The sequence below is a fragment of the Xiphophorus maculatus genome, chromosome 4, assembly GCF_002775205.1.
Source record: "Xiphophorus maculatus strain JP 163 A chromosome 4, X_maculatus-5.0-male, whole genome shotgun sequence".
NCBI lineage: Eukaryota > Metazoa > Chordata > Actinopteri > Cyprinodontiformes > Poeciliidae > Xiphophorus > Xiphophorus maculatus.
The window spans coordinates 12,835,912-12,848,620 of record NC_036446.1 but is presented as its reverse complement, the minus strand read 5'-3'; the positions used below and the strand labels follow the sequence as shown (position 1 = coordinate 12,848,620).

Genomic DNA, 12,709 nt, shown 5'->3' with positions numbered 1-12,709 from the left:
GATGTTTACTAACATTGACTTACTCCAGATAGTGTACAATTTGCCACAATTGGCCACAATGCTAAGGTTAACTAAAATGTTTTTTAATTACATGTGGGGAATCACAAGCCTGTTGACAATCATTAACTTATTCCATTTAGTGTGTAAAAGCTAAAATTGGTTAAATGCAAAGGTCAAATAAAACGCTTTCAACAGCGTACAGCCCATTTCCAGCATGTTGACTAACATTCAATTACTCCATTTAGCATGTAAAGCTAAAGCTAAACATTAACATTTTAGTTAAAATGTTAATGTTAGCTTAAATGAAAGTATGTAGGCTATTGCAATGATGTTGCCTGACATTGACTTCCTCCATCTAATATGCAAACTGTTGTCTAAGCTAAATTAGTGAAAATGTGAAGGTTAGATAAAAGCCTTTCAATAGCATCACTAGCATGTTGACTAACATTGACTTACTCCATTCAGCATGTGAAGCTTAACTTTTACATGAAAATTAGCTAAAATGCTAATGTTAGCTTAAATGCTACCGATATAGTTTTGAATGTCACTATGATGTTGACATAAACGTACGCCAATCAACATACAAACATTATAAGCTAAATTTAGCAAAGATGCTGTCAGTAGCATGTGAGTTATCACTATCATACTGACTAGCATGATATGTTAAACTTAGGTATTATTTCAAAAATTAGCTAAAATGCTGATTTTAGATAAACGGGTAATAATGTCAGAAAGTATTGCGTATTCAGCCTGACCTGGGAAACATTATATCAGATATTTTGGCATATAGTAGAACTGAGAGTAACAGCTGGAGAACATGGCTGATTGATTATCTCTCATTACCACTTACACTCAGCGCCACAGTAGCCTGTTCGTATCCCTCACACGACTGAGACCTGCATCTGCTGAACACTTTCATCTCACCCAACCGTAGAAATCAGGACGTTTCAACTTCAGGGAGACTTCACGCTTGAATTTGTTTCACGTATAACTTTCAACAGTAACTCACCTAAAAAAGCAGAGATAAGCAGAGAGAAATGGAGGAAGAGAAGGGCCTGGAAATGAGGTCTGAAGATTAAAAGATGAAAAGATTAGGAGGTGAAAAATGTAAAGATGGAGCATTTTCCTCATGCTATTAATAAATGTGTCGCTCTGGAAGTTGTAATGCACTTAAAGTCCTCACACTAAAATATTTAAAGCAGATAGATGAACTAAACCAGCACAGTTACCATGTCATAATTTTTGAAAGCCTGTTTCCTGAATGGCTGATCATCTTTATTCAGTGTAAGCTGAGTAGCTGTTTTGGTTCTCACACACTTCACATAAATGTTTAATGGGATTCAGGTTAATGCTTAGTTAAAGGTTAATGCATGCTTTTTGAAACCCAGACCAATATTTGTGTAATGTACTGCAGACATGAGGGAAACTTAACCCATTTCATACTTCAATGGTTTGTTGACTTTCTTTATTACAATCTCTCACTTGTTTGAACTTTTACTTCATTTCATTGAGGTGAACTTTGACCCCTTCTATACGTTCATTGTTTTCTTTTTCAGCTTTTTTGTTGTGTGTTTGCATTGTGAGTTATCCAATAAGAAATATACTGCTCATATATATTAATTTCTTACCAACCCCAAATTGACACTCGTCCTTGGTTATGACATCATCAAATGTTTGTATCCCTAAATGTCTGCAAGGTGCCATAGTGTTTCCCACTTGTAAATAATAATTCTTACTTTAGAAAGATGGGCTGCAACAAGTTAATCATCTATGAATATTATGATGTATAAAATTAGAAACCATCTGTTTTCTTCCTAGGCTCCATTGATTTGTGTTTTTTAGCTGATTCTGGCCCAGATGTTAGTCAGTAAGTTCTTTATGAACCAGGTTTCCAAATACATTCCTGCACAAAAAGGAACGATGCAGCTGTGATGCAACATCTGGGCCCTCTAATGGAGCTTGGAATGATAAATGTTCTCCTTAAAGATCACATTTTATCATACACACATTAAATATAAATAGTTTAACTTATCTTTTAATGTGTTTTAGGAACAAGTTGTTCATCGATGATCAGGACTTGTCCAATTCAGAGGTTTAAATGAAGCCTCACACTTGTAGTGCAGCCCATAATTCAATATTTTATCATAATTTTGGTACAGATGTTTTTGGGGAAAAAAAGAGTGTTAGCCACTGAAAATCTCTAAATGATGACCATTTTTCAAGATGGTCGGCAAGGAAAAATTAGTTTTGCTCTAAAACTAGTTGTGCGGCCATGTGCAGATCTGAAACCTCTGATTAAAGAAGCAAATTTTAGGTTAGCATCAAATGGATTGAATTTTAGCAGTAAAACAAATTTTGAGGTACATCAGTTTAATGTTCTGACCTGACATTTTTGGGAAGCTAATTTTTAGCTTCACTTACCATACTCAGGTCTGATTCTAGTAAACATGTAATTTATAGAGAACATTATCTGGATGATTCTCAAGACTCTGGAGAAAATATTCTGTGGACTGATGAGACGAAAGTTTTTTTTTATCCCGTTAGGCATAACACAAACATCTTTTCTAAAAATAATGCTATGAGAATCTCCAGCCATCAGTCACTGACCTTTAAACTCGTTTAGATTATACAACACTCCAGCAGGTTCACCTCTGATTGGATCAAATAAGATAAAATGAAGGTTTTAGAGTGGCCTAGTCAATGTCTGGACCTCCACCAAACTGAGATACTGTGCCATGACCCTAATCAGGTCGTTTTTGCTTTAAATGCCCGAATTTAGCTGAAATAAAGCAGTTTTGCAAAGCAGAGCAAGTCAGAGTTACTCCAGTTCCAGTGATGTCAGATTCATCGACATTTTGCGCAAACACTTGATGGCAGTTGTTGCTGCCAAGGATGGAAAAATGTTTATGTGTCACAAGTTAGACACATTAAAATGTGTCTAACTTGTGAGAGGGCAATATTTTTCCCCAGAAATGTAAAAACTGAACATTATTGTTCATTTATTCTGATGGAGTGCATGTTTTTAATCTGTCAGTATTTATTTAGCTATGTATAATCAGTATTAGACAAAAATGTGTACCTTTGTGTGTATTTTTCTGACTATAAGCGGCTTCTTTCTTCCCACGTTTTAAGCCAAGAGAATAAACGTTTTATTTCCTAAAAGACAATAACAGCATTCCTGCGGTTAATGTTTGATCATTTGTAGCTAGAATACATCCAAAAAAAATGTATAACTTGTCATATATAAATTTTTGTACTGATTCCACGTTTGTTGTTCTTTCAACAAATGGCCTTTTCTGAGTTTGGATACTCCAGTTAATGATAACTTTATTACAAAATTAGTTGACGATTATTTTAATGATCGATTCATCACGATTAATTTGATTAATCGTTTCCGTCCTAATAGACCCTTTTCACATGACGTCACACAACTTCCGTTTTGGCTCGAAGCTGTGTATCCTTAGTTCCGGTGTACATAGTAAGTAATGATAAAGTTGTCTATTTCATATATATATATATATATATATATATATATATATATATATATATATATATATATATATATATATATATATATATATATATATATATATATATATATAGAGAGAGAGAGAGAGAGAGAGATGTATAAATCTGACAGCATATGTTGATCAGACAGATCACCGGAGCATGGAGTTTACACAGTCTCTAAAACATTTGCCTAAAATAAGATTTGAAGATATATCACGATTTGCAAACCAGTTCTCTCTGACAAAAAAATCTAAATTAGACAAAGGCTACAAATTCTTCACCGAACAATACCTGTTTGACTATGAAGGTAGGTATTTTTGTTTTGCGTAACCGTTAGCTTAGCATTAGTGAATTTTGTTAGCTAGCTAACTACGTGACATAACTGTTCCTTAACCAAACCTTTTTACTGTTTTTGAACTATAACGTTTTAGGCTCTAATCTTGATCAGATTATTAAATTATAGACTGGAGTTGCCACTCATCCCATAAAATAGGGATTTGTTTGTTATAAGCAGAGATGTCCGGTGCCGCCGCTGCTTTGTAATGTCTTTAATCGGACCACTTTTTCGGTAACGAATAATCTAACGAGTTCGTATTTCAAATCCAGTAATCAGATTAAAGTTATTTATCCAAATCATTGCACATTAATATTTTCTTGTGTATTTATTTTTATTCCTTCTTTGCGTCTTTGGGAGAGACTCTGTGACAGTTAGCAGTGACAGAAACATGAACAGTGCATGGAGATGCGCATTTTGTTGCTGGAAAAACAGAAATATCGTCAAGCCCAACTGTTATTTGTGGCTTTTGTCTTGTTTTTATTTTCCATTAATACAGAAAACGAACCTCTAAACGTTACATCACTGACAGGCGGCGGTGTATATGTTTCCTAACTGTGGCTAAAGCTGCTGCTAGCTGGTTTACTCATGATCGGAGGCTGGTTCCTTTGAATACAGTTGGAGAATGGTAAATTGACAATGACTTATAACGGTTATCTAACACGTAAACACCGTTTTATAAAACACAGAAAGTGAACCTCTAAACGTTACAGCGCTGACAGAGAGTATATTTTTCCTAAATGTGGCTAAAGCTGCTGCTAGGTGGTTTACTCTCCGATCGGAGGCTGTTTATTTTATACACAGATAGAGAATGGTGAATTTACAATGATTAGTAACAGCTATCTAACACTTAAATGCTGTTATTATTAAACTTACCTTTTATTATATCCTTAAGATTATGAGAATGCGGGAAGTTTTCAGCTTGGTTCCCAAGGCAAAATCACACCGGAAGTAAAGATACCCAGTTTTGAGTTATGGCGGCCATTGTCTGACGTCACTGTGAAAAGGGTCTATTGCTTTGAGTGGTTGCAAGTCTATCTTAACATTTTCATATTTCCCTGCTTATAAAGGACAGTGAACTTAAAACTCCAGTTGAAATAAATATGCACCATTGTTCAGTGTTTGTGGTGTCACTTTAGGACAGATGTGTATTTATGTTCAGCATTTCTGAACATAAATCCTTCATCTATTGCTTGGAAACACATCAGCGTAGCATGACTTCCTGAATGTTTTCAGTCTGGAGCATCTTAGTGAAGAGAGGCAAAAGAAAGAGAAAGTGTTCAAACATCTGTGAGGTTCCACAGATCACACTGCAGGCAGACAAGTTCAGACTAACGGAGATAATAAACTGCTGACTTAAACTAGACGGATGTTTCTCCTTGGACTTTACAGAGAAGGGAAAATGTCAAATAAATAAACTTTCCCAGCAAGAAAGGGTCCATTAAAATAAGAAAAGTTTTCAGAAAGAGAAATAAATCGTCATAACTCGTAAATCCTTTACTAAGTGGATCATCTTATGAAAATCAGAACTAAGATAATGCAGATTTGATTCAGTGGGATAAAAACTTGACAAACAAAACACAAAGCTAACTTTCAATTAGATTACTTTTTTCCAGTTTTGTTTCTTTGTGAATAACAATAAAGCAGCAGAAGAGTAAAGATCAGAGTTTTGCATTAATCTGTAAGATCAGCTGCATTCAGGTCAGCTTGCGTTCTGCTGAAGTATTCATATGAGACAATATAATCTAGAAAATATTAATAATGTTTTAAGCATGTTTTAAATTATGTATGAAAGAAGTAAAAGTCAGGTTTGTAACATGAAGCTTTAAGCAGATCGGAGGATACAGCAGACCAAAGTCATGAAACCACTGGAGAACAAAATGCTTTTTATTTTTTTAACATTATTTCTGCACAAAGTCAACATTTATAGGTGGGTGACATTTTCTATTTGCTAATTTGAAGCAAAAATGTAATCTAGGCCTTTATTGTTGCCTTCTCACTTTGTAAATTCAGTCCCATTTATGCTAAACCTGCAGCTTTCATATCTTATAAGAATGTTTGATAAGACTGAAGAAATCTTAAGAGCTGAACGTTTACAGCGATTCAGCAGAGCTGCACAATTTATTACACATTTATCGCCATAACGGTGTCAGCATGTGCAATGTAATGTTTGGACTGCAGCAGAGCGGCACAATATGTTGCTGCTAAGTTTCAAGTTTTACAAATTCTGCATGCCAGTAATATACTGGCCCTGCTGCTTGGAGTTTCACTGCTGATGAAGACGCTAAAGAGAGGCTGGGACATTTTGATCAAGGAAAAGAATAAGAATAGTCAACAAAATGTGCTTTAACTTTGATAGATATTTTTATTGCACACTGCAAAATCACAACCTCTGACCAAGTATTTTGGTCTAGTTTCTAATTCAAAGATCTTTGTACACTTGAAATAAAACTAACTAACTTTTAAGCAAGATATAGGAGCTTATTTTTTGTAAATGATTCTTTTATATTAATGAAAAAGTTTTAGTGCCATTGGCAGATTATTTTACATATAAGACATTTTCTCCATGTTATAAGTGAAACCATGTGCCAACTTAAAACAAGCTCCTATTTCTTGCTTAAAAGTGACCTGTAAGTTTGCTGTCTTATTTCAAGTGTACTAATATTTATATTAGAAACTAGACCAAAATACTTGGTCAGATTTTGTGTTTTTGCAGTGCAGCAAAAGCATCATGTGCACTGATTATATTCCACGTGTGGAGAACTCCTCCGCTGCATGTTTCCCCTGTTGGATGGAGCCACCAACCGAACACAGATGATTCCCAGGAGGCTAAATGTCACAGGAAGAGTTGGAAGCAGATTAATGTCTGATGAGAAAGAGAGAAGTGGAGAGAATATAAATTTAAAGTTTAACAACTTTATCACCACTGTTCAGTACAAAAACACGTTTTCAGGCTTTGTGACAGTCTTTGGACGTTACTGACAGTTTATCACTCCTAAAGTAGTTTGACTTCTTCTTTAGCTGTTAAATATGAGTGTGTGGTTTTCTTTCTTGTCAGTCGACATTTAGAGTTTAAAAAATTGTGGTGTTTTCTGAAGCTACAGATAAGTACAGAATCCCATAACTTTGAAAAAGTTATGGGATTAGCATGCTAACACTTCAGGGACATTCGCGTTTTAAAGGCTGAGGGACGCTGTCGACGTGGGATGAAGGACTGACTAATCTGAAAGGTTCTCCACTGGTATTTTGACGTTAAATGGTTAAAGCTTTTAAATGTAAAGTACTTACACTACCCTCAATGTATTTGAATGTTTATATGATGTTCTTTGTGGAGTTTAACAACTTTAAATTCATATTAAAGATGAATAGATGAATTGTTGCATTTATTTATGCAACAATTAATCGTTTATCGTTTCTGGCATATTCACTTTTCACTACACTGTAAGATTAAGGTGTGAGACATATTTACTGAAAGGCTGTGTTGTTTTTTATTATTATTACTGTCTCATGCATTTATTCAGGTGCAACTTTACAAACTAAGTGTTGCTGTAATGTTCCTTCTGGAGAGAAGAGACTTTCTCCTTGCAACCCATAAAAAAGACAAACATGTTTTTACTGTCATGAACTCAACAGTCTATTATCTCAACTAATATACTGAGATTAACTTGTAATTGATTATTCTGTCAATTAATCAGATTTTAAAAAATTTGCGACATTCTGCAGATTTTTAATTTAACTACGTAAACCTTTATATATATTAAAAGATGCAAATAAACAAGAAAATAAACATTTCTTTACTGAATGCTTGATCATTTGTAGCAAAGAATCCATCTGCAGATAAAAAAAAATACAAGACAGTGAAAAGCTCATCTTTCTGCTGAACTTAACATCAGTACAGTGTAAGAGTAATCTGGGACTCATTTTTGGATCAATTGATTAATTATTGGACAGCAAAAGGTGATTAACAGAAGATATTTTTTACCAAATTGAACCAGGTTCAGCTAAAACTGCCACTTGGAGAGTTTTGATTGCAGAAAAAGAGTTTTTATTTTGGCTTGATTACTTCCCTGACTATGTTGTTTCAGAAAATGGCTAGTTTTTTTTGTTTTGTTTTTTTGTCTGCATACTCCAGTTAATGATTAATTGATTACTAAATTAGTTGACAATTATTTCAATTCATCACGATTAATCGTTTTTGCTCTTCATTTGATTGAGGTTTATAACCTCTGCATTTCCACCAACAGTCCAGTGCTTCAGGGAGGAACCAACATGCAGATCATTGTTTAAATTTCTCCACACTGATTAATTACTCCTCCTTCCGACATATATCAGCAAGGACATCGCAGTCACATGCTACGGCGTCTCCAGTTCTGTTGTATATCATTCTTCTAATTAACATGCCAGACACATGAATGACTCGCTCTCCCCTCCTCTGAGAGTGGCTCGTTTCTTTGTCTGCAGCACACACGCTCATCTACGCCGAGAGACGCTGTAATCTCACATTTCCACATGTTTCCCTCAAGTAACCAGCAGCTGAACTGTACTAATGGGTCGTATTAATATCTGTGTTTTTCTGCGCGTCATTAATCCACGTTAAACTGTGAAATTAAATGTGACAACTCAGTTTGCAGCGCAGTTTGCTCCCTGAAATCTGGTCACACTGCATCTGAAGACACCATAATAATATCTGTTCTTAAAAATAAACCGCACTTGTTGGTTTGCATATTGTTTAAAGCTGCAGCAAATGTGCGAACACAAAGCTTTTTTTTTCCCCCTGACTCTCAGCGGTTCATGATGTGTCCTCGCTCTTTTCCCATGAATCCTACTCAGCATATTCATGCATACATGCAGCATAAATTCTCCGTCAGCCTCTCTGAGCGCCGCCTTGTTGAGCTGCAGCTCTCACTGCCTCACTTGATGGAGTCTTGCATCAGACGGGCTGCTGCCCCCAGTTCTTACTCCCAGTGAAGTATCACCACTGTCCAGTACAAAAACACGTTTTCAGGCTTTGTGACAGTCTTTGGACGTTACTGACAGTTTATCACTCCTAAATTAGTTTGACTTCTTCTTTAGCTGTTAAATATGAGTGTGTGGTTTTCTTTCTTGTCAGTCGACATTTAGAGTTTAAAAAATTGTGGTGTTTTCTGAAGCTACAGATAAGTACAGAATCCCATAACTTTGAAAAACTGACATTAAGATTGTGAGCATGCTAACACTTCAGGGACATTCACGTTTTAAAGGCTGAGGGACGCTGTCGACGTGGGATGAAGGACTGACTAATCTGAAAGGTTCTCCGCTGGTATTTTGAAGTTAAATGGTTAAAGCTTTTAAATGTAAAGTACTTACACTACCCTCAATGTATTTGAATGGTGGTATGATGTTCTTTGTGGATTAGACGCCTTCCAAAATATCCATCCGTCAATAAAACATCTTCCCAAATGTCTGGCACATGTGAGAGGAACCCTTTTTCATTTCCTAAATCATGAAAACTGATCTTAAAGGGGACCTATTATGGGAAATTCACTTATGTTTTTATTCTTCCATTTAGTTCTCAACTGCTTCTAAAAACAGACCAAGCTCTTAAAAAAAACCCACCAAGCTGTTTTTTGGCCATAAGTTAATCTTGTTGCACCGTTACCTAGCAACCCAAGCTGAGATCCCACACATTTGATCAGCTGGTTTTACCGCTGCATGCTCTGTACAATGGCTGCTGGAGAAGACAAGTGTTTTGTTGCTGATTTACCATCCAGAAACGACTTGCTGCATTCTTGAGGGTTGTGTAGGAGGCTCTACTAATGCTTTTCAAAGCTGTATGTTTGTGCCAATGTTGTCTCACAGGTTCTGTTTGAGCTGAGGCAGTAGTCAAGTCTGGGTTTGAATACTGAAGTTTAAATGTTATATTTGAAACATTTAAGCAGGGCAACACACCACAAAACAGAAGAAAATTTGTTTAATTATTCTGGTCTTAGATTGATTTTTTTAAACTTATAACTTGTGAGTTTTGAAACAGTTTGACACATTCAGTTCAAATTTATTTAATCAGGGACAGCACTTTAAGCAACGTTACGTGTTGAGAACAGAGTTGTAAGGAGCTATTTCTCCATTTTCAGTTAAATCTTAGAATTTAGATTATTTAGTTTATTTGTATTTTTTGCTTATTTTCTAGCTGATTTATAAGTAGAATTTTTGTTTAATTTGTTATTTAGAATAGGTTTTTGGCTAGTGATTCACTTCATTAGTTAATTAATTTCAGTTTGGGACGTGGGTGTTTTACGGTATAAATAGGTAGCTCTTTATGCACGTGGGTGGTCATATGGTTTTCTGTCAGTCAGCCGGTCAGCTGGCCAGCCCGGAGTAAGAGCAGTAGCAGAATCCTGTAACCTGTTTTGTCTGAACAGTGAAATAAAACAAAGAAAGAACTGCATTTTGACCCTTTTTGACCTTTTGGGCTGCGTAAGCCAGAATCCACGGTGCATCAGTGACTATTTGAGTTGAATTCACTCTTTGTTTTGATCACGTTTAAGTCTTTAAGTTTTTTGATTTTTGAATTTGAGTGTTTGGACAAATAGTCATTACAAGAGTAACCGTTTTGTACATAATAATTTGCAAACAAAGATAGAGAAATGAAAATGAAAGATTCCTGTCTCACACACACTGAATTTCTGCGACTATAACATAAAAATGTATAAAGAACACTAATTCTGCAGGTTTGTCTTCATCAGTTTCACACATTTTTGTTTTTGTTTGTCGTTGCTTCACCTGGGAACTAAAAACTTTAAGGTCTGCTACCATTTTTACTGTGATTTTTGTGTGCAGGTAAGGTGCGCTGGCAGGATTTCAACCAGAACCTTTACATCGGCGCCACCTTGGTCCGACCGGGTCAGGATCCTTACGCCAGAAACAAGTTCAACCAGGTGGAGAGCGACAAGCTCCAAATGGACCGAGCCGTTCCCGACACCAGACACGACCAGTAAGCATCCGCTGTAAAAGAGGAGAGCCAGTGAAGGCCCCCTGCTGTTCCTGTTAATGACATCTGCTGCGTGTGTGACTGCGTTTCTTCATGCTGCTCTTTGTCGCCTGTCAGCTTGACTAATTGGTACCAGACTGGATACGATCTCCTGGGAACTCCCTCCATTGTTATCTGAGAGATAAAACCAGGAAGTCTCCGCTGAGCAGACTCACTGATGTTTTATGTCAAGGGCATAAAGCAACACAACCCCCCTCCCTCCGCCAGTGATGGCTGCAGATTGTTTGGTTCATAGGAGATAAAAACGAACTGACAGACCGCTGACTGAATTAATCAGAGTAAATTATCTCTTACTAAGCCAGAATGCCATGCCCCGCTCATCCCATTTAGCCTTAACATTTGAATGCAGATAAACTGGTATTAAGCTCTTTTTGGGCTGAATCCCATTTACTAGCCTGACCTCTACACAACCACTTTCCCTTAACCTTTAATTTGAAATCACAAAGTGTAACAATTACATTATTCCACTGCGAAATGGGCTCCCTTTAGGAAGCTAATAGTCACTTTACATAAAATAAGTGACATTAGCAGGCCCACACAGGAACTTGCAAACTCTTGATCTTTTGCTCATTTTTCACATTGCGACCACAAACAGAGTAATTTATTACGATTTACAGATCTGGAAAAAATAAAGAGACCCATTGAAAACCTCCTGGTGATTCCATCAAATACTGATTACTGAACTCTTCCTGGGTTAGAACATTAGTATTGTTGTTTCTAAATGAACATTAACTTGTTTTCTTTTCATTATTTAAGGTCTGAAAGCTCTGCATCTTTTTCCTTATTTTCACAGTTTCTCATTTTCTGATAATACAAACTAAATTTTTGCTTGGAATTTCATAGACATGTTGTCAGTAGTTCATAGAATAAAAGAACAATGTTCATTTAACCAAACATATACCTATAAAGAGTAAAACCAGAGAAACTGATCATTTTCAGTGGTCTAATCCTGTTTAAATCTCCTCACATTTATCTCTGAACTACGATGTTTTCTTTGACCTTTACTGATTCTCCTCAGCAAAACTCTTCACAGAATAACTGTGTAAATATTGACATAAAGTTGCACAAAGATGGACTTTATTCACTAATTAAGTGACTTGTGAAGGTTATTAGTTGCACAATTTTATTTATGGGTATTGGATTAAATGCAACTGAAATGAAATGCAATTTTAATTTTTTTTTTTTTTTTTTAATTTTCACTACTTTGTTTTTGTGTTTGGCATAAAATCCTTATTGAGTACATTACAGTGTGTGGTTGTAGAATTAAAAATAATAGAGGTCTGAATTCTCTCTGTATATAAAAAAATGGAATGAAAATGCTGAGGATTTTTTAAAAACAAAATAAGATTGTTTTGTAAAAAAAATTTTGACTTTAGAAGTTTGACATTGTTATCCAGATTTTCACAGTAAGTCACATTAGATTAAAATGTTTTTAACAAAAAAGTGGAACCCATTGTTGCTATTTTTATGGTTGCTAAAAATAATTAGATTTCACATGAGTGGTTTCTTTAAGCCAGTAAAAATATTTTCACAAGTGCAACTGTTTTTGCAAGGGCAGCTCATAACTCTTTGCTTCCCAGCACAGCGCTGATAAATCAGACCAGACGGTTATCGCCTCGTCTTCCTGTTAAAAGACAAAAACGAACCGGGGAAACACCGACTTCCCTACACTAACACACACAATGTAGGCGGGTTCACATACATATCCATTGTTTTTGATTCAATATAACAACTTAGGGCAGAGTTTCTCAAACCTTTTCAGGTTTCAGGACCAATTAGCGTATTTAACAAACACTCACAGATCACCTAACTTGATATTGCCCCTTCAATAACACAAC

General features: G+C 35.7%; 1 protein-coding gene across 1 annotated transcript in view; it reads left to right on the top strand.

Annotated features, from left to right (window-relative positions):
* Positions 1–12,709, top strand: part of galnt2 (polypeptide N-acetylgalactosaminyltransferase 2) — a 74,965-nt gene that overhangs the window by 40,155 nt on the left and 22,101 nt on the right. Inside the window, exon 3 of the mRNA XM_005804218.3 lies at positions 10,661–10,814. Coding sequence (XP_005804275.1) covers positions 10,661–10,814 — 154 coding nt within the window. The remainder of the gene's footprint in view (positions 1–10,660; positions 10,815–12,709) is intronic.